At 37.3% G+C, this 26,337-nt stretch overlaps 1 protein-coding gene across 6 annotated transcripts in view; it reads right to left on the reverse strand.

Annotated features, from left to right (window-relative positions):
* The window catches only part of GRM5 (glutamate metabotropic receptor 5), a 576,324-nt gene extending 550,290 nt beyond the window's left edge, over window positions 1–26,034 (reverse strand). For 2 of the 6 annotated variants that reach the window (XM_015435594.4, XM_005579310.5), the window contains exons 1-2: window positions 25,904–26,034; window positions 9,072–9,932 (exon numbers count right to left, since the gene is read on the reverse strand). In XM_015435594.4, the coding sequence (XP_015291080.3) occupies window positions 9,072–9,732 (661 nt within the window). In that variant the 5' untranslated portion in view covers window positions 9,733–9,932; window positions 25,904–26,034. Of the gene's footprint in view, window positions 1–9,071; window positions 9,933–22,499; window positions 23,894–25,903 lie in introns of those variants that run through there. The other 4 variants (XM_005579312.5, XM_005579309.5, XM_065528839.2 and 1 more) reach the window with 3 other exon arrangements.
* Window positions 26,035–26,337: the final 303 nt, after the last annotated feature.

Below are 26,337 nucleotides of genomic sequence, written 5' to 3' on the forward strand. Positions count from 1 at the left end.
GTGTGAAAATCAATGTGTAAATGTAACATTGGGCTGAAATCACTTTACAAAGTTCCCTAAAATAAATGTATTTGACTATTACACCTCTTGCCAAAACATCTCCTCAATTCAACATTTGAATGTTTGATAAATCTTTCTGTAGTATTTGCAAATGTGCCAAAATGAGATTTCGTAACCCACAGCCCTGATGAATTCCAAATAATTGTCTTTCATATATAAGGCTACATCATTTAACAATATATCCTCCTGCTCTTAAAAAATTCTGTACCATATTGCTTCCTGCTATTATCAGCATCTGAAGGACAGAGTGTGGAGCCTGTGATGGAGATGTAAATAGAAACAACCAAGCACAGTCTGTGTTTATCAGACTCACAAAGAGGTCTTTTATGAGGTCAACTTGTTGCCACAGGCCTCCTCCTTAATTTGTTTTCTTTTCACTATAATTAACCCATTCCATGGGAGCAAGGAAAGGTGCTGCTTTGAAAGCTAGATAAAAAGACACAAAAATATGCTCAAAAGATACTCTCAGTGGGAAAATAAATAGAGGTTTTTTTTGTTGTTGTTTCCCAGGGAAGGAAAAAGAACCAGGCGATGTCCATTCTGCTTTTCCTTGGAGCCACACCTACTCCAATGTAAAGGAATGAGATTTAGATTTGTTTCAAAAGAGTTGGCCTTGGGTCCAAATCCTTGTTCTGCCACTAACTTTAGCTGAAGAAAAAAATCACTCTTTCCTTGTCCATTCTACTAAAATGGCTACTTTATCAGACTGTGTTATGAAATAAATGAACAAACTAACCAAATTTAAAGTATAGTATATGTGGTCAGGCGTGGTGGCTCACACCTGTAATCCCAGCATTTTGGAAGGCCAAGGCAGGCAGATCACGAGGTCAGGAGATCAAGAACACCCTGGCTAACATGGTGAAACCCCCTCTCTACTAAAACTACAAAAAATTAGCTGGACATGGTGGCATGCACCTGCAATCCCAGCTACTCAGGAGGCTGAGGCAGGAGAATTGCTTGAACCTCGGAGGCGGAGGTTGCAGTGAGCCGAGATCGTGCCACTGCACTCCAGCCTGGGCAATAAAGTGAGACTCCATCTCAGAAAAGGAAAAGGAAGAGGAAAAGGAAAAGGAAACGGAAACGAAAAGAAAAGAAAAGAGAGAAGAGAAGAAAATATATAGTGATTATGTTTCAACTCACAGAGTAATAAGATCTCAATGGCATTTGATTGTCAATTGGGAATTACCAAAAGAACAAACAGTCCAATATCGTTCTTTCCTCAACTGAGGTTTAAGTCTATTTTTCCAGAGTCCTCCAAATGATTGTCCATTCCAGGTTTATGCACAAGGAGTTACAGAGATCTAACTCACTACCTCCTAAGAGAGGCAATTCCTTTATTGAACAGTTCTGCTAATATAAATTTTTTAAATTAAACCATACTTTGTTACTCTTGTATTTTAGTAATTAGCTGTCTTTGTTAACTGCTGCCCATACAGAGTGAACCTAGCTGTTTTCCACCTGAATTTACAAATATCTAAATAATCAAAATATGCAAATATACCAGATACCTAAACGTAGCAGTCAGGGCCTTGCCATGCCTTATCTTCTCTCTACTAAATTTATTCTCTGAGGATATAATTTCAAATTGCATAACCATTTGGGCTACTCTCCTTTGAACAGGCCCTGCTTGGTTGCATTTGATACTGGTCTTGCTCTGTCACCCAGGCTGAGTACAGTGGTGCAAACTTGGTTCACTTCAGCCTCAACCTCTTGTCCTCAAGTGATCCTCCTGCCAGTCTCCCAAGTAACTGGGACTACAGGTGCACACCACCATGCCTAGCTAATTTTTCTTTTCTTTTTTCTTTTTTTTTTTTTTTTACCTTTTGTAGAGATAGAGCCTTATTATGTTGCCCACCCTATGTCCAACATTTAATGTAGCCCAGCTGTAGTCTGCAGGTATTTGAGCATAGCAAGTCACAGAAGCTTAGTCTTAGAAGAAATCTGTAAGAACATCCTTTGTAGTGCCTTTCTGTATTAAAAAAAATGATGCAAGGAGTTGAAGTGACTTTCTTGGAGTCACAGAGTAAAATCCTTAGTTCTCATGTCAGTTATCTTACTTTTAGCACAGTTAGTCATTTTATTTTTCCAACTCCAAGATATTATTAATGTAATCTTCATATTTTATCTACTCACTATGAAATTAACAGGATGACAAGACTTACAGAAGAGCCTGCAAAAACAAAAACAAAAAACAAAACAAAAACCTTCTAGTTTAAAGGAGATGAGGAAAAATGATAAATAAGAAAGAAAGACAATGTCAGTTGTGGTAGCTCACACCTGCAATCCCAGCACTTTGGGAGGCCAAGGCAGGTGGGAATTTGAGACCAGCCTGGGAAACACAGTAAGGCCTCATCTCTACAAAAAATTAAAAATTAAAAATTATTCACACGTGGTCACATGTTCTTGTAGTCCCAGATACTTGGGAGGCTGAACCAGGAGAATCGTTTGAGACCAAGAGGTTGAGACTGCAGTGAGCTATGACCATGCCACTCTTTTTCTGCCTGGGCAATAGAGAGAGACCCTCTCTCAAACAAAAAAAAAGAGAGAGAGAGAAAGGGAGAGAGACAGAGAAAAGGGAAGGAGGGTAGGAAGGTAAGAAGTTATAAAGGAAGGAAGGAATGAAAGAAAAGGAGGAGGGAAGGAAGAAAAAAAATTCTCAAGATACTCCCTCTAGAGTTTTGAGGATCTCTATTCTTGCTTTCTCTCATATGCTTGTTTGGGTTTTGTTGGGCAGAATTTACTGTGCATAATTTGCTTTTCATTCTGTGTTTTATGTGTTTCAAGCTGTACATTGAAACATAAACATCACACAGCATGCCCTCTCATTCCCCAGCTTTCCTTATGCAGAAGCAACTTCAACAGAAGTGGCTGAACACTATCAACCTGGAAGCTAAAAGGTTTTAATGGCATCTGGAATAAGAGTGACCAAGGGAAAACATGCATTTGTATGCAGCTGCCATCCATAAGATGGGTAAATAGTGAATAACTGACAGGCTACATACTAAGATATGATCTTCACATTTAGGTAAGCATCTGATTATTTAGAACTGTAGAAGTGTCCACATTTGCAAATCACCAGAGATATTTACGCATTATGGGGGAGCATAATGCGTAATGCAGTGAAATCCGCTGAAAACAAAATTCCTTTTAACTCAGCTTATTCATCCTGGACATGGAGTATCTGTGGGAGTTTTCTAGTATTTTCAGCAATTGATGATAACAATGGTGCCTAAGAGAGAGGAAGGTTGATGCTATCCCAGGAATTAGTGTCTTATAGGTGAGCCAGAGTCCAAGCCAGAAATTGTATCATCAGAAATGAATCTCAATATAAACACTGCCCAAAACACATGTGGATATGTCAGCAGACTCTATTTTTTTCTCTGAAAGAGGCAATAACTCTCTTAGAAATTACTTACTGAGTCCATAGGCTATTCCTTCTGGAGGGAAGAGGAGGGAGTGCCCCTCTAAACACTCTAAACCAGGGCTATCTGTAATTTTTTCACTGTTAGCAATGAAGTTTCTGACAGTGATATGTGAATATGAAAAATTGTTTCTTTGCAATTAGAGTTACCCACTGTGTTTCCCAGATTATGGATCCATGATCCAACTTAATAAAGAATCTCCCTAAAAGTCTCTGCATCTTCTAAATTGTATATATTGTTAAGTCAGTGGTAATCAATACAATTATACAATCAATCCATAATTTCAAAGATTTCTGGGGATCTCATGTTTTCAGAAGTTTTGTGGACCAAAGGAAAATCTTTCAGAGTTTCTGCAAACCTTCAATATGACCCAGGAAAAGGAGCATTTCATCTAATTTACAGATCAAGAACAAAGGGAGCATGCTATTTCTTAAGGCTAATTTTTATTTTTATTTTTTGAGACAGAGTTTCACTTTTGTCACCCAGGCTGGAGTGTAATGGCGCCATCTTGACTCACTGCAACCTCCGCCTCCCAGGTTCAAGCGAATCTCCTGTCAAGGCTAATTTTTAGATGAATTACTTCATTTGTGGTCCCTTCTACTATTTCAGATAGTTATTAACACTTTCAGCCAGTGGTTTAGAAATATTGGTGCCATTGAGATAAAGGGAGAAGGAATAAAACAATGCAATGGAGAGGTAGAAAAATGGCACACAGGAACTTGCATAATAATCTCCAACAATGTTTTAGAAACCAAGTTCTGGACAGAAATCTTGAGTTCCAAGACACAACTCTGCAACTAATTATCTGGCAAGCAAGGTAGAGATATGTGACCTTTCTATCTTAGTTTCCTTAACCGTAAAATACAGAAGATTAAATGCTGGCCTGAGACCTGTCCAGTGTTAACATTCTATGGAATGAACAGTAGTTTATGTGTCTTTATTATTACCATGATCATCCCAAAATTTGTTTTAACTCTCAGCACTATTCAACTCCTGGAGAAACAAAATAAAGTCCTTTAAAAAATTATTCAGTAGCTTCCACAGTGGCATTTATTATTTTTCCCAGCTAAATTGTTGTCTTGATATAATGATAATTAGTAGAAATGCTGAGATGGGAAAAGTGTACTCCCACTTTTTAGAAGTCAAACAAGCATATAGACTATGAATCACACTGAAGTTCCCTCAATCAAAGCTGGATTGTTATCACATTTTTAAGTAAATAATTGATGGGAAGTCATATCATAACCTGAAACTGCAATTTCTAGGTTAACCTGAAGACAATATTTTTAATAATGTATGCTACCAGTGAAATTTATTGGTACATTTTTCTCCCCAGAACATCACTGATACTTTTTTGCTGTAATAAATTAGCATTCCTGTCATTAGACAGAAATAATAACTTCAAGAACCAGTGAAAACAAAAAATGAGGTGTAGCATGAACAGGATTTTACAATTAATCAAGGGAGTCATTTTGACACCTCATTTTTATAAAGAAGCAAAACTAAAAACTTACAAGTGCCTGCTATTTATCCACATACTATATATTCATAAATAGTGAGCTATGTACTTTTCTAACACAAATTTTTCTATTCAGCAAATAGTCTTTGAGCACCTATTATATAATGGGCACTCTAATAGGCCCTGTGGATATACTGTAGATTTTCAAAGAAAGTCAGGAAAACTAGTGAAGTGTGAAATCTTGTCCATCACCCAGAAAGTACATATAATTTTTTTTGTATAAAACGCAATGCAATAATTACTTTTCTCAATAAAGTTGAACTAGACTAAGGTAAAAAATATAATAATGAAATATATTCAAGTGCTTAACTATTTAAAACATTCAGACTTTAAAGGAGCTATCACGGCTCTAGCCACAGAAGTATGGGCAAAGCATTTTAAATATTCCTTCTTTCCCACAGCATATATTATGTTTTATTTCATATTCAAATTTCAAGAATATTAATACATGGTAATGTATTTCGTTTTGCTTTTGAAGTTTAAGCAGTAGCATCTTATTTGGGAGGAGGGAAGTTAGAGACTAAAGTGAGAGGGATGAATATGTTTATACTGAACTCCATCCTGAAGGCATTTTTTATTGCTCACAATAATAGTCAGCTGGGTAATGTTGAGGGTTTCAGCTGGGCTCAATTATGTGATTGCAATTAGCTGTGGGTTGGGAAGGCAATTTTGTTGATCTGCATTGCATGCTCTCACATGTTTGAGGTCAACTGGTCTAAGATGCACTCATTTGGAAAACCTGGGTGCTCTCATACTTCACAGAGTGATGATAGGGTTCCAACACAAACTAGGAAGAAAGTTCTCATGTCAACCAAGCGCTATTGGTCAAAGTAGTCAGAAGGCCAGTGCTACATGAAAGTAAAAGGGAATTATCGAGTCAAAAGCCAATGATGTGAATACAGAGGAACCATTAGTGGAAGTCATCAATGCAATCTGCCACACTGCTAAACAAGCAAGCACCATCAATCCTGTGTCATCATGGACACACGTACCAAGGTTTGCAAAAGTACTAAGGCGAAGGACCGTTTACATTTCCTTAGTGCAGAGAAAGTTCTGACTCCATTAAAATAAGTGATTTTACCTTTGTTCTGAGTCATCGCATATTCCTTTCCTCTTCCAAGCTGAAGAGCTAGTTTGATCTACTCTTTAAAAATACTTTCTTTTTTTTCTTCTTCTGCTTTATACTATGAATCTCTTTGCCTAGAAGTTCTAGGCATAATTTCTGCGTAATAAACCAATAAATACCCAGTCACACGGCCTACTAAAGCCATAAATCACAGGAAATAGCAAGTGTAAGAGATTAACATTGAAACTGGAACCGAGTTTTCCTTGTACACTCCTCTGGAATTCTGTGATGATATACACTTTCTTGAAGGAATATCTTGTGGTACCTGTGACACAGTATGGTTAGGTTTAAGTATAAAATACATAGGCAATTAGGAGAAAAAAACGTTTTTTGAAAATAGGACCATATCTTTTCATAGACCTTAATGGTTCATGTGAAAGCATTTGGAAATTTCTATACTCTTCAAGAAAGAGAATATTAATGGAACAAAGGAGAATAATTATAAGAACATGAAGATAAATTATCAGGTACTGGGATTAATTCTTCTAATGCTAGAGAAAATCACCTCAACCCAGTGAGAGAAAGAGACTGGATGATAACTGACACTATCATTTCATGGAAGATCCCACCAAGACTTTCTGAAAAACCGAGTGGCAAAAAAAACAAGCATGACCTTGGAGAGTTCCCACAGTACCCAACAAAGCTGTATCCTGTTTGACTCTCATTTTTCTGATCCTGGAGGTGAGTTTCACCTTGTGAAAATTCCTACCATGCCATTCTTATACTGATAAATCATAAGCCTTAACGCTACATAACCTCATTATCCACATACTTGCTTGGGATAAAAGCAAGATAAATATTTCTTGACACAACCACATAAACAGTAAGCAAAGAAGAACTTCTTCCAACCTTTGAATGTCCAATTCCAAGGTTTGTTCTCTCCTGAATCCTGGTGGTACAACCTAAATATTTGGCCTTAATTTGGCATTGCAATTTCTATTGTCTTTTGTTTGCCCACAAATAGAATGTTTTCATGTGATAGTTATATTTCAGTAGGTAAATTATGTATTTAATATAGAGCTTAAAGTGTATGTATATAAAAATTATGCATAAAATATTCCACCTCATTTCTTAACTTAGATTTCTTCTCAGAAGCAGCAACTCTTAGTAGTTTTGCTCTTCTCTGAGAACAATTCTATGAATATCCAATCAAATTGTTTGTATAAGAAACCCCTTTAGAAAAAATAAAATGTAATACATACAGAAATGCACCTTGTTTTTTTCACCTAAGATGATCTTGGAAATTGTAATCATTAACTAATAGAGTATCTCATTTATTTATTAGCTATGTGATAATGCATTGTTTGAATGCATCATAACTTATTTTATTAGGTTATTAGATTGCTATTGGGGTAAATTCAGGATAAAACAACAGTTTAACTAGTAAAAGCCAAGGGTCATGACTAAGAGTTTTCCTTGTAGCACAACTGAATTAGCATTTGCCACACCGTGACCAAACCCTGCTTTTCTGAAGCTAGAAGGGAGTCCCTAATAAAATATATGATTTACTTGAGGCAAACCAAAACATACCTTTATAATTGGCCCTTTCAAACATTTTTACTTTCTCACCTATTAATATTTTCTGATGCTGTTCACTGAAAGCCATCCCTGCTAATTTTCACCAATTGTCAGTATTATTCTTGTTAAATTTCAACTGTCAAATTCCATTTCCTTCTGTAAGATTCCCACCATGACCCCCATAACCACCGAGCAGGAGGTGATTTTTTTCCCCATCAATTTCCTTTAGAGTCAGATTTGTAACATTGTGTCATCTTGAATTATGATTATATAAGTATTTGTGCATACTTACATTTGCCAGATTGAAATCCCATTGAAGTCTGTGATATACAAAACAAAGGGCTATCCTTCACAGGCCTGTCTTGCATATATATTTGTGCATAATATGTGTTGCATAAATATATTCCTAACCTCTGAAGTGGAGTTAGTAACTTAATTCCACATTTTACTGGACTGAAATGTTTGGACTATATTGATATGTTAATGCAGAATTTTAAAAATCTCAAATACAATAATTCGATGATTTATAAAAAGTATTTCATATCTTCTTCAGTACTCTATAGTGTTAATATATACATTTTGTTATTCTAGAAGAAGAGCTGCATAACAAGTAAGTCTCCCCGTTTGGGTCACAAACTCTGGAGGTCAAAACAATTTTTTTCCAAACAGCCTTGGTCAAGAACTAACAAATAATGTATGCAAATGATTTTTAAAACACCATAAAAAGCAAAGGGCTACTTATTATTCACTGTTATAAAGCATCAGTCAGATTTTTCTTTCCTCACTATTCTTGGAGCATCAACAAGCAATACATTTTAAAGCAAACATGTTGAATTATTTAAAATTATACTTCTCAAATATGTTCTACACAAAGATAAAATTAATTTATCTCCATTTTGGATTTGACCATGAATTCTTCTGAAAAAATAGCTGTAAGACTAAACTTTTTGGTAATTCTCTATAACAACATACCTAGGTTAGAGCTGGCTACTACCTTCAGTGCAATGTATATTTATGTGTACCTTGCTTTAACTATTAGAAACAATAGGCACCTAGAAAAATCTTGAAATGACAAAAATATGAGATGTACAATGAAGATAAAGAGACTTAAAAACCTCTAGTAATGAATATAGAAAGATCATTATATCAGAAGTATAATACAGCATCAGTATAGCAGAAGGAAATAATGTAATTCACAATTAAAACAAAATTATATTTAACCAAATATCGGCCACATACACCCTCTTGTAGTTTAAGTCTATGTCTCTCTAGATATATGTCATCCAGTCTGTTCTTATAGTAGTGTTATAACTGGGACAATTCAAAATATCCAAAATAATTAGGAATAGTTTAGTCTTCCCAAACTTGAAATTTTAACCGTTGAGTGTATAATAATAGATACTCGATGTATGCAAAGAAAACTTACCTTCTGTGTGCACAGCTGATACATAGGTCCAGTTGTACCTCTTCACTATGTCCACCATGGCCCTTGCCTGCTGAGCATCTGAAGGCACAACCCTCATGAAATATTTGAACAGAGTCTTGTCACTCAGATCCATGCTGGTTGCCGAATAAGCAATCTGAGGTATGTTGAAAAGCTGGAGCAAGTTCTGGACCTGAATGGCTACAGAACTGGAGCCAGGCCCAATGACCCCTACTATGGGCTTCTTGGAGCGGAAGGAAGAGGAGGAACCATCTACACAGCGTACCAAGCCCTCTTCCTCTTCTGAAGAAATGAGGGAATCTCTTATGAACTCAATGCTCTGCTCTAGGGCCACAGCCGAATGCCAGCAGGAATCCCTTATCTCACAGCCCAGTGTGATGTTGGGCAAGAGCGTAGGGTCTGAATTGATCCTTTCCAGGGTATGTAGCATGGCCTCCACTCTCTGAATGCCATACTGTTCACGGACCGCCCCACACTTCCTCTCATGAACTTTGTCCACAGTAGGCTGGTGATGAACAGAAAAGAGAGCTCCAATAATGATGTCACCTGGCATGTGAGCCACCACCCTCCTCTCACTGGACTGTGCACTCCCACGGACATCTTCTTTCAAAAGTAAGACTGACAGGATCAACAGAAGGACCATTTTAGGGAAGGAGTTCAAGCTAATAAAGATAGCATGGTGGGGAAAATTCAGGAGTGTTCTGATAGATATGAACAAGCGATGTCCTATGTTGAGTCGCAAATCAAGAAATTAGCCAACAATTCACATATATTCTCTATAGGACCATTGTGTCCCCATGTACCATTCAGTTAGATGATCCATGTGGTCACGATCTTCTAAACCTGAAAAAAAAATAATAACATGGGTCTTTAACAAACATAAGTGCAACTAGTTTGAGGAATTCTATAATATATGTTAGCAGAAAAAAACATTTTGATGATGCAGATAACAAAGAAAAAATAATTCAAAAATGTTTCTGACTTTCCTTTGTCTGCTTCCTTTATGATTTGATGAAGCAGCTGATGTAGCTTCTTGACCCTGCCTTGCTTAGAGTAATAGTCTTTATTTGTTCACCTGCAATACACAAAACCAAACCTTGTGTGTCGCAGTCAGAACTGTACTGTACTCTCAGGCAGAGATGACAGAGCATACTAGAAGCAAAACTACACCAGGAACAGAAAACTTCAAGAAGTATGCACCCCAAAATATTAAACATTGGTGATCTCTCGGTAATGAAAGTGTGGCTAACTGTTGTTAAATTTTCATTATGCTTTCTTTTCTTTTGAAATATTTAGCATTGAGCATGTAATTAATTATGCAATTACAAAAATAAAATTATCTTTTCAAAAATACCCCACATAATCTCTCTCCAAATGCAATGTCAAACAAGTTGAATAATCTTCCCAGGAATAAATAAGTATTGTGTCTAATTATTGTGGAAGAGATAACAAAAACAAATGAAGAAAGGTGGATGTTTCATGTTAAACAAACTGTAGAAGAGAAAGGAAAAGGTTTGGAAATTATAGAGTACAATGTCCCCCAAATAGGCAGCAAGGAAGTGTCAAATTAGCACCAATTTTTAGAGAAAATAATATTCACATTTCAATCCCTGTTCTTCTATTAAGAAGTATTAGTAAACTGTTTAACCTCTCGGGACCAGAATTTGCTCACCTGAAAAATGGGGATACTATGTGCTAGGCTGTCCCCTATGTGAATCAATACAAGATATCAACTAAATATATGCTTTATAAATTAAACAGGGAAAATATATATATATATATATATTTTTTCAAAACGACATCTTTTTGTTATTAAATTTTCAAGGGCATTCTGTGGCTAGGTCGTGAGGACAGAAAATTCTCTGGCAACCTACTTGGTCCTCCAGAGAGACTTCAAAGTAATTACAGAGTCTTGTAATAAAATTCACAGTAATCAGTCCTCTAGCCCTGATCCAGAAAAAGATTCCACATCACTAAGGCTCAAAAGTCTAAAAGGATATATGTTTGGAACTATTCTGCCAGGTAGAAATCTAGTATAGCTGTGAATGTCATCATCTATTTCAATTTAAATTCCTGGGAAGAAAGAAATTTTGTCCCAAATTTTCTATGGCAAATTCTAGCATAATTTGTAAAAGATAACTGACAAATTAGTGATTTGATAACTTAGGGGAATTGTGTAAGAGACTTATTTTGTTATCAACTTTGCCAGCCAAGGATCTCAAATTATTTTAAAGTGACTATCTTTTTAATCACCGACTTTCAAAAACAGGTGATGTTTCTTCAGGAATGTATGCAAATATCGCACTTTTACAAGAATACTAATGGTTTCAAAGGTCGTCAAATCTACAAAAATTTAAGACCAGACACAAAACAAACATAACTTGAATCATATTTCTAATCCCTCCTACCAGCATTTTCACTATTTCCTTCTACTGTTTCCTATGGCAACAGAGAAAGGCTTCCTCTGTACAGCGACAAAAGCTTAAATTTTTAATATTTCATCAAATAATCAGAAGTTGCAGAATAACTAGACATTTGGGAATATATAGAAAAAAATAGTTTTGGTACAAAAGTTGGCATTGTAGACACGGAGGAACAAATGAAGACTAATGTTAGTTTTGTCATTGGCAAGTCATTTGAATACTACCAAATCTTTCTTTCACTTTCCTTAGACCCAAAATCCAAAATAATTATTCTCACGGTCATGTGAATTCTACTGTAGACAAAAAGAAAAATCTGAAGTTAACGAAAGCACAATTTCTGATTAAATCAGAATGTTAGTGAGTGAACCAAAAACAAAACAGGACTCATTTTTTATGTGAAAACATGAAAGTGATAGGAGAGACCTAGTGCCCCGTCAGCTCATGTAGCTGAAATATCAATCCCATGCATTTTATTCATCTAAGTTGTTTTATGAAACCCCTACATATTGAGATACAGTATATATATTAAAACACTAAAATATTGCCTTTTGAAGTTATGCGAAATTTGTTACTTATTTCATTTAACAAAAAATTATTAACTATTTAGTGAAAGAGAGTAATGTAAAAAAGAAGTGTAATAATATTCATTGGTAAGTATCATTATTATCTTTCTTTGAGCACCTAACATGCCTCATCTATTCATTAACTCATTTAACAAATATTTATAGTATGTATATGCTATTATTCTGTCCTGGGAATTGAATATTCAAGAGTAAGCAAAATATACAAGTGCCCTATACTTGTGGGCTTTACATATTGCTATTCTAAAGGGTAACTTTAGCTGAAACCTGATGAATACAAAGAAAAGTAAAGATCAAATGGTATTTCTGTCTTTAGGTCTTTGGGGAATCACCACACTGTCTTCCACAATGATAGAACTAATTTATACTCCCACCACAGAAATACTATTCAACCCTGCAATCTCATTACTGGGTGTATACCCGAAGGAATATAAATCATTCTATTATAAAGACACATGCACACATATGTTCATTGCAACACTATTCACAATAGCAAAAACATAAAATCAATCTAAATGCCCATCAGTGATAGACTGGATAAAGAAAACGTGGTACATATACACCATGGAATACTATACTGCCATAAAAAATGAGATCATGTTTTCTGCATGGACATGGATGGAGCTGGAGGCCATTAACCTCAGCAAATTAACACAGGGACAGAAAACCAAATACTGCATGTTCTCACACATAAGTCAGAACTGAATGATGAGAACACATGTACACATAGTGGGGAACAACATACTCTGGGGCCTACTGAAGGGTGGGAGGAGAGAGAGGATCAGGAAAAATAACTGGTGGATACTTGACTTCACAACTGGGTGATGAAATAATATGTACAACAAATCCCCATGACACAAGTTTATCTATGTAACAAACCTGCACATGTACCCCTGAACTTAAAATTAAAGTTAACAAAAGAAAAGATAGTCCCAGCTACTCGGGAACCTGAGGCAGGAGAAAGGTGTGAACCTGGGAGGCGGAGCTTGCAGTGAGCAGAGATCACGCCACTACACTCCAGCCTAGGCGGCAGAGCAATACTCCATCTCCAAGAAAAAAGAAAAAGAAACAGAAGAATGAAAAAAAGCCAGTCATGTAAAATGCATGACTAGAACATGAAGAACATGGGAGGGATGGTGATACGAGGTGAAGATGGAAAGACAATAAAGGTCCAGGCCATGTAGGATGTTGTAGGCTCTTACAAAAATTTTTTATGTTGGCCAGGCATAGTAGCTCATGCCTGTAATCCCAGCACATTGGGAGGCCGAGGCTGGTAGTTCACTTGAGGTCAGGAGTTCAAGACCAGCCTGACAAACATGGTGAAACCCCGTCTCTACCAAAAATAGAAAAATTAGCTGGATGTGGTGGTACGCACCTGTAATCCCAGCTACTTGGGAGGCTGAGGCGGGAGAATCGCTTGAACCCGAGAGGAGGAGGCTGCAGTGAGCCAAGATGGTGCCACTGCATTCCAGCCTGGGTGAGAGAGTGAGACTCCGTCTCAAGAAAAAAAAAAGTAATAATAATGTTACGTACAACAGAAAGTCATTGAGGAGATTTAAGCAAATGACTGGCACAATTTAGTCTTAGAAAGGATTATTCTGGCTGCTCATTTTTCTGGATAATCAATTGAAGAAATCTTATAAGGAAAGCTGTAATAATCTAGCGAGAAATGATGGTGACTTCTCTATGACTGGTGACAGTAAATATGAAGAGAAGTGGTCACAGTCAGACATATTTTCCAAGTTGAATCAACAGTACTTGCTGATGGACTAGATGTGAGTAGTAAGGTAGAGAGAGGAATCAGGGTCTACTCCTAGGCTTCTAGTTTGAGAGCCTAGTGCATTTTGACAGCATTAGTAGAGATGGGATAGGCTAGTACATAAACAGGTGAGGGGCAGAAGAAAATTAATGATCTTTTGAAAATGCAAAATTTTAGATGCTTTGGAGGTATCCAAGTAAAGATGTCAAACAGGAAAGTGAATATGTAAGGTTGGACTCAGGGGAGAGTTTTGGTTTAGAGATGTAAATTGAGGGTCATCAATATATAAAATATTTAGAATGCATGAAATCACCTGGAGAGGAAGTATAAATATTGCAAAGGTAGAGCTAAAAAGTAAGCTCTGCTGAGGGGCCAGGTTTGGGAAAAGCCAGCTATGAAAAGGAGGCAACCCCAAAAGAAGGTAAAGTGAGAGTATGTGATGTCATAGAGGCCAAAAGAGAATGTTTTAGGTACTTTATTTTTAAAGACATATAAAAGGCTTACATATTTCAGAGAAAAAAATGTATCTGATTCACATGGAAGATACTATATTCCATGTACATGCTATATACCCTGAAGATTTCTGACACAATGGCTATGTCTTTGAGAGTGTCTGTAAGTGTGGCAAATGTATACCAATAATCCTTACAACAACCCTAAAATGTAGGTACAGGCTGAAAACCCCTACATAAAATGCTTAGGACCAATATTCAGATTTCAGAATCTTTCAGATTTTAGAATAGTTACATTATACTTACTTACTGCTTGAGCATTTTCCAAATCCTAAAATCTGAAACTGGAAATACTCCAATAAGAATTTCCTTTGAGTGTCACACGGGTACTCAAAAATCCAGCAATTTTGAAGCATTTCAGATTTTCAATTTTTGAATTTGGGATGTTTGAACTGAATTATTACCTTCATTTTACAAATGATGTAATGGGTTTTGATAAGTTAAAAACTAGCTGAACACTTAGAAAATAATGGAGCTGGAATTTATGCCTATGCCTGTTGATTTATAACACATTGTTTTAACTATTCCTTGCTGCTTCACAGCCCCTTCCTACCAAAAAAAAATAAAAGATATTACCAATGTCCATGAAAATGAGAAGGGCCACCCAGACACAATTTGAACATCCCAGAGATATAGAATCTTACAGGAGTTGCCTTTTAAACTATACAGTAAAGAGCATTCCAGGGAAAAGATGATTCAGCACATAGAAACACAGAAGGTGCAGTGTATAGGTTATCTAGTACAAGTATATTTACATTGCCCTGATATCCATCCCAAATTACGGCTCATCAGATTATAAAGCAATTACTGCTTTATACTGCAATTACTGCAGTAATTGCTTTATAATCTGATGAGGCACATAATAGCTATGAACTTAGATACCTGGAATATACTTAAAAAAATTATGACATAGAAATGCGAAAGAACTGTGCTATTACTCAGATTTTATAAAGCTAAAGAGAAAGTCATCTTATGTGCAATCAAAATGCAAGAAATTCATGGAGTATAAATTCCAAATAGACCTGAAAGGAATACATCAAATCTATCAGCATTACTCATATGTTTCCTATAAATGTTTATTGAGTAACTACTCTGTACCAACACCCTTCTATGCCCCAGGGACCCAGTTATGGACAAAATAGACATAAATTCAAATCATTATGGAGCCTATACTCTAAGGGATTTTGCCAGACAACAAACAAAATAAATATGTAAAATATTGTGTGCTACACGGTGGCGAGTGTTTAAAAAGCAAAAAACAAAATGCAGTGAAGCAGTATAGAAAGTGCCAGAGATATATGAAATTTTGAGTAATGTGGCCAAAGAAGCATAAACTGAAAAAATAACATTTGAGTAAATAGCCAAAAGAATTAAATGAATGAGTCATGCAGATCTCTAGAAAAACAACATTCCAGTTAAAGGATAAAACAAATACAAAGCCTCTAAGACAGACTTATGTTTAGTGTGCTGAGGAGTAGCAAACAGGCTCGTGTGGCTGTAGAAAAGTTAAAATGCAGAGAAAGGAAGACATGGAAAACAAGAGATAATGTGGTGATGTTGAGCCTATTTGGACTTTAAAAGACTTTGGCTTTAACATTTCATGAGAACGTTTTCCTGGGAGGATTCTAACAGAGGAGGAACACATTCTGCCTAAAATTTTAACAAGAATAAGGGCACAAAAGCAGAAAACGAGTAGCAATTAGGAAATTTGCACTAACTTAGGTGAGAGAGATGACAGTGGTTGGATTGAAGATATGGTAAGTGGAAGTCATACTAATTGTAAAATAAGTTATGTATGCACATTTTACAGAGAAAGGAACTGAGGCTCAGAGAGGTACAGAGGCTTGGCCAGGATTCCCAAGCAAGTGAGTAGTAGCAGAGTCAGGAGTCACATTTAGAACATTTATTGAATTTTATCAGTTTCATGGCATTCAATTACACGTGTTACCAATATTTAATTATTCCTTATTGTTAGATATTAAGGTTATTTATAGATTTGTCTTAATATCATAATGTTGCATTTTACTTGCTTTTGAAAGTATTTTTGTAGCACAATTATCTAAAGATGGTATTTCTGGCATTAACGTTTCTCATAGTTTACAATCGATGAATGTAGAGTATAAAAGATGATATCAAATTCACTCCCAGATCTGTCTCATTAACATAATCAATTCTGAGAACTATCCAATATTCTTTCTGTGAGGACCTACGCTCTCCTGCTTCTATATAAGTTCCTGGGTAAGGACATTTCTCTTTGTGGTGAGATTTCTCCTGTGCAATCTCACCACAAGATTCATTCATTATTTTAACATGTGCCTAGCAAAAGAAAAGACAAAGAAAAATACCATAATACTTTATTTCCAACGTAAAGAACCTTTTTTCATACTTGATCTCACATCTACCTAAAAATGATACTTCTAGAAATATCTAATAACCCCTATTTCTTATATTAGGAAATAAAGTCTCAAAGAAAAATTATTTTCTTTAGTTTATAGCTTTTAGATGGTAGGGATAATATGTCAGTAGAAATAAAGGGGCAGGTTTATGCTATAGATAATGGGGAGGCATTAATTCTTGTAATGATAAAAAAGCTTTTAAAATGTTATGACCTACAATCTAATAATATGGTGACATTTAATTCACTAAAAGGTGGGTAAATGTATTAATAGTTTGATTATATAGTATATTAGCTCAAGAACTTATTTTCAGAAGTATGCTTTATTGAGTGTTATTTTTCTGGGTCCTTAGCATAGTAAATTAATTACTAGCACATTATAGAAAACAATAGACATATTTTAAATACATATAAAAGTATTTTGCATCAGGTAACCACATACTCTCATGTTATATCCTAAATGAATACGAAAAAGAGATATTGATAGGTAAACTTTGCCATAAATTGCAATCTACACTATAATCAGATTCACAGCTCACATTGTCCTTTATTTTCAACAATCTTCTAAAATACTGACCATCTTCCTGGCACAGATGTCTCTTATATAACTTAATCTCCACACAAGCAAATCACACAGCTCAGGATTCAACACTAAAATGATTTCTTCTGCCTGTTCAGTGGCCTCATCACAAACAGTCAGGGGTGTCAATATTGCAAATGCCATCAACGCATCTGATACATTTTTCTGAAAATAAGTGCATACCATAGATAAGAGATATTCTGAGGTGCAATGATACAGAGAACCCTGTAGTCTAAGCAAAGTTCTATTGTCATTACTATCTCAATCACACATTTGTGACCTTGTAAACAAGAAAATGCAGCATCCACTGTTTAGCCCCACAAAGCATAGGCCACATTTTAACTGAAACCCCCTCAACAAAAATAAGGACCATAAAACACTATTGTACAAAGATGAAATCTGTAATTTTATCCATTAATTAAAAAGTTCTGGCAGTAGAAAAAAACTCACTAAATCACTGTAAATCATTTAAACAAGTGGTTTAGTAGTCTATGAAGACCTGGAACAGCCTTCTGCAGCAAAGCAATAAAAATGATGCAATCCACAGTTAACTAGTGTCAATTTAATTATAAAGCAGGGATTTTACACTTTTACCCATCCTGTAGCCTTCAGCTGATTTCTCGTTATTAAGGGTATACCTCTGAAGACTGTAAAGCATTATTCTATATATTACCTATCATCAAATGCTTGAGACTGTGGTTTTACCTTTCTATAACTTGATCTCCACTTATGTATTAATAGATAATATTTATCAAGTGCCTTCTTTCTGCTAAATAATGTATAATAATTATTTGATGTAAGTCTCACAAAAACCCTGTAAGGTAGATATATTTACTACCTATGTTACTACCTCTAGAAATTGAAGTTTAGAGGTCAAGAATCTTATCCAAAGTATCAAACCTATAATAAATGGCAGAATCAGGACATGAATCCAACTACATTTGGCTCCAAAGCCCATACTTATAAACAAATCATGAGATCTCCCCCAAAAACAAATGAATTGATTATATAAACCTTATGCATTGGTTGCAAAGCATTTTGGAGATCCTGCTTTCCATTAAATTCTTATGTAATGTCCACAAATTCATCAGAAAGCATACAAACAAATCAAGTAAATATTGGAAACTCTGTTTCCTAGCATCATTTAGATAAGAGTTTCTCAACCCGAGCACTATTGACATTTTGGACTGGATAATCTTTTGTTGTGGGTGGATGTTTTTTGTGCACTGTTGGTTGTTTAGCAGCACCCCTGGTTTCTATTCACTAGATGACAATGCCATCCCCTCCCAGCTCTGATAAACAAATATATCCTCAGATATTAGCAAATGTCTCCTGTATGTAAAGTCAGTTCCAGTTGAAAAACACTAATTTACATTAAAGTTATCCTGGCAAGGTTGACGTAATCATGAAAGAAAAGCATAACTAAGAGCCAATCATCAGGACACATCAGTCTTACAAAGCCGCTACCTGAAACTTCCAAATAATGCTAAGGAGAGAAGGTTGAAATAGGCTTCCTTACTCAATGTTTATGTAGTTATTTGTCTGTATTATCTTGTTTAAAAGGTAGAAATTTCAATTTGAGAAAGACAAATTTAAACTGTAAGAGTCAAGGTTTATATTGCCTTACATTAAGTATGCATAGTTCTAAGTATCACAAATTACAAGAAATGAATGTGAGGAGAGTATCCTACAATATACTTCCCAAACTCAAAGGCTGCTTTTGATATGAAATGCAAAGTTCATTATAAATTTAACAAGACAATGATAACTTTATAAAGTAATTTACACATTGATTTTTAAAATTTTACTTATTTTTAAACAAATGATATAATAGTGTATTATTTACTTCTATATCTTTGAATAATTCTACATTACTATGCATTTAGACAAATCATTTTTTAAAAAGTATTTTTATCATTCTTCTGTAAAATATAATGACTGTAAGAAGGTTGCATTATTAAAGTGCTCACTATTATCATTGTGATTACAAGTTTTCATTTTCCTCAGAACATTTATACTCAAAATTTTAAAACCCATGACCTGAACCAGAATTATTGTGAACAGCTAATCATTAGAGAGTTTTTCTTGAATCTGATATATTTGCAAGACCAATAAAAATCATATATGCATAAAATATATTTTTGCATATGTCTTTCCTTTACACTTCTTCTACAGTCTGACTAAAAAAGGAGATATTTGAGACAGCAATTATGTATCATTTTGATTTCTGATTATCTTCAAGCACTTGCACATTTTCAAATATTCTTGAATATATGAGAAAAATAAATATTTGCACATTCCCTTGTAGAGGAAGGGCTGCCGACTCAAAATTAGTAGAATTCAAAAAAATTGATATATGTGTCTAAGCTGTAGGTCAGTATCATAAGAGTAAAAGTTTGGAAATCAGATGATCCTAGATTTAAATACCTGCTCTGTCACCTTTGTTTGCACCATGGGACATTGGGCAAGTTATTTAATCTATTTTAGTATTACATTTTATCATTAAAGTCATAAAATAAAAATAAAACACAATCCATAGGCTAGTTGAACACTAAATGTAATAACACAGGAAATGCAGAAAACTGGACATCCAAAGGCCTGGGTAGGATTGATAGTTTATGCTCTGTTCACTATGGATCAGACACTTTATTTTTTTAATTTAATTTATTTTTCTCTTTATTTCTTCTAAAAATGTAGGGTACATGTGCAGAACATGCAGGTTTGTTACATATGTCTATGTCTGCCATGGTGGTTTTCTGCACCTATTTTTTTTTTTTAATTTGTGCAATTAATTCATCATATTCACTCGATGCCATGTACTGCTATAACCCATCCCCCAGTTTGAAAATAATGAAACTGAGGTACATAAATTTAAGTAACTTGCCTAAGGTCACATAAGTAGTAAGCCACAAAGCTGAGATTCAAACTCAGGCAATTTGAAGCCAGGACCTGTACTTCCAATCATAACACAACTCACTGGCAACCACAATAAAATAATCCCATGATGTTTAGTGTTTAGCCACACCACAGAGTAATGCAGCTCAATACAATGGAAACAGGGTAAGTTTTAGTGCCAAACAAATCAAATCTCTCTCTTTTGCATATATATGTATATATGTTCCCATTATTGCTCTCTTTTTACATATATGGTAAAAGATACATATATACATATACATACACATATATATATGAGTGAAATATTTTTTCTTATTTTCAAAATGGGGGATGGGTTATAGCAGTACATGTTACTGAATGAGTATAATTAATTGCACAAATAAAGTGTCTGACCCACAGAGAACACTGCATAAACTACGCACTGTTTTTTGACAATACAATAAAAAGCTTAGTTTTTATAACAGAAAAGGAAAAACAAATAATGCCTTATATTATTGATATGATAATTAAATAAAATAACATACCTAGTGCTTAGCATGATGCCTGATGTGCTTAATAAATAGTAGTTATTAGAGCAGGGATGAGTCTGCACCAAGACTTTTGCCTGGTGGCCCTTTTGACAAAAGTTATATATAGTTAAAATATGATTTGGACTGGTAAAATATAGATTTTCATCTCCTTTCTATGGATTTAAAGGAAATGAAAGCAAGCCTATGCCTTAATGCTTTTTAGAAACACATTTTAAACAACTAAGATAAAGGAATACCAAGATATTATCTGATTTACAAATAATTGAAAATTCAAACATCAAAATTGAAGTTTCTTTTCTTGGGTTATATAAACACATCATGCACTAAAAATATTTCTTTTCATGTCCCTGTCTTCTTATGTTCTCCTAAGCTTCATTCACTGACTAAAATGACAACTAAATGATGCATCAGGACTAGAATTAATATTTCTCTGAATATGAATAAAACACATATTTCTAAACTGCAGAATCTTCCTGCTTTGTAATAATACATCTTCAATATATCCAACCTTGATACAAATCAAATCAGCTTTATCATATAACATATATATATCGACATATATAAAGGTAGTATCTAATATTTTATAAAGTTGGTTCATACATGATCTATCTATAGACATATACATAAAAATACCTCACATGTACATACTATAATATAATAAGTATGTGTAAGTTAAAATATTTGGATATAGCTCTGTCTTCATCCCATGAGAATAGAAAACCTGGGATAAAATTGGTATACAAAAAAATATTTTTAATGATTAACCTCATCTTACATTTCCTACTTGTAGTATCACCTACCTTTCATTGACACTTAATTTAGTTTCTCTAACTAAAATTATCATTCTGTAAAAGACAATATAGTAAGACTCCTATAAAATATTAAATGGGTTTTGGAAAGAAATAAGAAAAGTAGAATTATTAAAATGCTTTAGTCACAAAAGTGAGCATCTTTAATGATATAAGTCATTTTATCATGAAACACAACAACATTAATGATCAGAACCCAAACTAAAAATGGTATGTAGTTAATCAAGTATTCCCAAAGTCTGGATAGTTTGTGCTGCTTGGATAAAATAGATATGAGTGAATTTTTCAATTTCCCCGTGGGTGTTTGTCATCATGTCCATAAGGTAAACTACAAAGTGATAGTAAAGGTCTGTGTCTACCTATGGAAGTAAAGTGAAAAACTTGGATTATTCAAATACCATCTTCCTCTCCCAAATAATCTCGACATATTCTTTCATAAGTGAACATTGAAGAGTTTGGGCTTTTTGTGAGTGTATAGCCCACAGCCAAAACATTCCCATGTGATAGCACAAACCTCTAGGGGGTGCAATTAAAATATCTAGATTGTGTATTTTGTCATGTGGAGTGTAAATGACTAGGGAAAGCTTTTTCTCTTAAGAGAAGCTGATATTTAGGAAGTGCTATGTATATTTTTTTTCCTAAGAAAGCTTGAAAGATCTGTCCAGAGTGCTGACGAGGTTTCACGGGGAGAAGGCTGGAAATTGAGGGGTACACACTACTAACCCAATGAGATCAGGATGCAGTATTTTCAAGTCCCAAACCAATGGCCTTTTTAAATTGAAACAAACATGCATAAAGGACAGAAATAGCCACAATGGATTCTTACATGTGTAATTACATTGACGGAACTGAGAAATTAAAGGAGAAAACTCCCTGTACTCCATAAAGAAAACAGCAAAAAGCACACCTAACAATAGGTAGCATACCTGAACGCTCCATAGCTGACAGTAGAATGTCATGCAACTACGGCTTCCACAGAAAACCCCTGCTTATGTCCCACTGGAGGAAGGGCTGCACGTAGTCCTGGTCAATGCACCTTTGGCTGCTTCAAATGGCCAGTGCCCAGCATTAGAGACACAAATTAGCTCTAGCTTTGTCCTGAGAAACTCTGAACAATGAAATACCATGTAGCGAATGGAGAAGAAGGTGAAAAGGAGAAGCTGCCTTTTCACTGGTCTGTATCAATTGCTTATTGAAAAGTAAAGTGTTGGAGAACCTATCTGCGTGGTTACTCGATGTTACAGTCCAGCTAAGGCAGCATCAAGATTGTGTCTAAATAAGCACAAGCGCTTGTTATCCTTTCCTAAATCTCCCTTCCACACAGCAACTCCTCTGAAGGGAAATGAGGGCAGCTGTAAATTCAAGTACCAGCTGAAAGAGCCTTCCAGGTGGACCTGTCACTTTCCTGGAGAGGTCCTAATGCATGTTAGGCTCGGGTCACCGGCTAGCCTCCACACTCAAGGGCCTGCCCTGGGTTTTCTTCCCTAAGTCGCTGTAGCCTGGGCTTCCTCGTTGGCATGCTGATCATGCTCCCGCCGTGGGATAACTAGCAGGCTTTGTGTTCGAGGGGAAAGACAAATCCATGGAAGAGGAAAGAGCGGGAGGGCTCAGGCTGGTGTTCAAAGAGAGGCAATATAGCCTGAGTGAAAGAGATGTGCTTTCAGCACCACCCGCTGTCCCCCCTCTTCCTGCAGCAGGCGCCAGGATGCCACCGCTAACCGATCTATTGAAAAGCAATTCTCTGTCCTCTTTCCCTCTCCACCTTTGCTTCTCACAATTCCGAGCCCTCGGGTGGTTTGCGGGAGCACACTCTGCATTCGAAACCACGCGCACCTGGCCTTAGAGAGCGGGAACTCGGATGCGAAGGCATGCAGAATCCCCTTTTCAACCCTTGCAGCTCTTGCCTCCTTCACCCCATTGCTCGCGCCTTTTTCCCCAACAGGTTTAATTAAGGCTGTTCGCAAATGGAGTAGACTTGAATCTTGTCGGCTTTGGCCACCCCCGCTCCACCCGCGTCCCCCTCCCCCAATAAAACTATGAGCTACTCAGCAAGCTTATAGATCCTAAATCCTTCTCTGGCCAGGGAACATTTGGGCACACAGACACTTAGCAAGCTTACCCCCCTGTTGGCTGCGCAGCGAGCAGTGAGACTCGGTCTAGCTAGCCCCCCGAAAAGTTGGGCCACAGGGATCAGCGGGGCAGAGCCGGCCTCTCCAGTCCCCGGCTTCCCCCCCAAGATGATCTCAAGCTCATCCCCTCCGCTCAGCGTGCGCAGAACAGCCGAGCTGAGGGCGGCGTGTGCAGCAATCTCCCCGCTACTGAGAAAGGGGGGAAGGGGGGAAGGGGAGAGAGCGGAGGAGGGAGGGGTGGTAGTTTGTATTTATAGAGAAGAGTTCTTTGCGCAACTTTTTGGTGCCACCAAGTGGCACAGTGAGTTCCTTTAGGAACACAGACTCCTGGGTGAATCTGGATGGGTAGACCAGCTCTGCAAACAGATGCTCACATGGCAAGGGAGTTGGAGGCACTCCCAGGACTTAGTTTTCACATGTTTACCGTCATATCTCAGCACCTGGGACACAGATCCCTAAATTCTAAGAATAAGCCTGTATTGAGTGAGAAAGGGCACCTGTGCCTTCCTCAGACAGGTGGAAGGAGTGTCAAGGACATGGTAAGTCCCAGTTGACTCCTAGGAGTATAGACATCCTTGTCTCAGAAGGAATATCCATTATCTTCTTCTTCCTAACCCCTCTGCCCAGATTACATTGCATTTATGTTTTACTCTAAAACCTTCTTTTTGCTGCCCTGACTACCTAACCTTTAAACTGGATTGGCACTTATTTTCCTTGCCACCAAACCTTCCTCAATGCTAACCTTAAAAATAGCGTATGACTTTAGACTGGATCTGAACATTTCTAAACAGCTCTCAGAACTCCAAGTTCACTGAGCTGCAGGCTGGAGGTCGGATTTTCCTCAGTCATTTCCAGAGCCCTCTCAGCATGCATTATCCTGACAGCACAGTCAGGATCTTGCCAACTGCCTTTAGTACTTTGAGGAAGAATCCCCTGAAGCTTCCTTTATCCATATTTTATGAGTGTTCTTACTTCTTAGTATGCAGATCTTCAAACACATACATCAACACTACTGCATGGGACCTTCATGTCCCCAAATGCAGAATATCCTCTACATTGTTCAGTAGAGAAACTGAGTACATGAAGGTTAAGGGGCTTGTTCAAGGTCATGTTTTTCTAGAGATTAGTCCAGGAACTACCTAGGGTAGAACTGAATGAACGCAGTGATGCCAAACCCGATCACCCTGTTCTTGTTCTTTCTACTACCCCACTCAGCCCATTCAGTCATATTCAGCTCCCTTCTCTTCCCTCTATTCATTTATTTCGTTCTTTCGTTACCCCTCTCTCTCTCTCTCTCTCTCTCTCTCTCTCTCTCTCTCTCTCTGTGTGTGTGTGTGTGTGTGTGTGTGTGTGTGTTTGTGTGTGTGTGATTATCCTCTGCCAAAGTTCCATACAGGCACGAAGAGTAAACATGTCTTCCCGGCTCCACTGGGAGTATATGAACTTGAGTTTATAGGTCCAGAGTTGCAGGTGCACCATCTTTACATGACCCACAGTTCTAGAAAACCTCTCCCTCCTAGTACTGTAGTCCTTTTAGAAATGGAACACTGACATTTACACCCAATAGGGTCCCTTCTTCTCTGCCTCTTTTTGGGGTGAAGCACCAACAACTGCCCTTATTAGCTCCCCCAAACACCTAATGGGCTCAAAGATAGAGGAGCCCCTCTCCCTTCCTAAATCCATGCCTTTCGTGCACATGTATCGGTATGACAGACACACACACACACACACACACACACACAGAGAGAGAGAGAGAGAGAGAGAGAGAGAGAGAGAGAGAGATCCAAACGTATCCTTTGGCTCGGATCTTTATTTTTTCCTCCTCTGATTTTTTTTTAGTTCGTTTTCTATGGAAACAAGCCCACTTAAATCCCTCACTTATGCAAATAAAAGCAAAATGATCTTCATAAACCTCCCATTGGAGCTATGCCGCGGTAGCCCAGGCTCCTGACTTAAATTTATGTCTGATTCACACAGCACACGTCCTTGCAGGGTGACTTTTCTAAACTTGCAGGACCTCCTAGTGTTCCTGGCTCCACCAGTCCTCCACCTGCCCACCACCTGCCCTCCTGGGTCTTTTAAGCCCCAGCTCCCGCCCCTCGCCTGATCGCTCTCCATCCCTGCACTGGGGGAGGGGCTCCAGCGGTATCCTATATCCGTGGTAACTACAGCTAAGAGAAAGAAAAAGGCGCTGTGCTTACCAGGTGCGCGCTCTGAGCCTTGCGCCCCCAGGCAGCCGCTCCTCGAGGGCTTCCTGCGCTCTCGTAGCGGCCTTGGCTGCAGCTGGAGCGCTAGTGTCGGCGATGGAGGCAGCGGTGACAGCAGGCAGAACGGCTGCGGGGCCCGCGGCGGTGGCGCTCGCTCTCTCGCGCCAGCGCCGGGAGCACGTGCCGCGCTCGAGCAGACGCAGCTGGAAGCGCAGCGCAGGACTGGTTTATACTCCCGCAGCGCGCGGCGGGGGTTGGCAGAACCGCCAAGGCATAGACTCAGTGGGTGAATAAGGGTCTTAAAGCCTCGTATTTTTGGGGTTCAGGCGAGGGTAGCCTTGGGCTCCCTCTCCTGCTCCTCACGTTCCTTCTGAGAGCCATGGGAGGAGGAAAGCTGTGCGGGGGAGGCGTGGGTGGTGTGTCACTCA

Source organism: Macaca fascicularis, chromosome 14 (assembly GCF_037993035.2).
Source record: "Macaca fascicularis isolate 582-1 chromosome 14, T2T-MFA8v1.1".
Classification (NCBI taxonomy): Eukaryota; Metazoa; Chordata; class Mammalia; order Primates; family Cercopithecidae; genus Macaca; species Macaca fascicularis.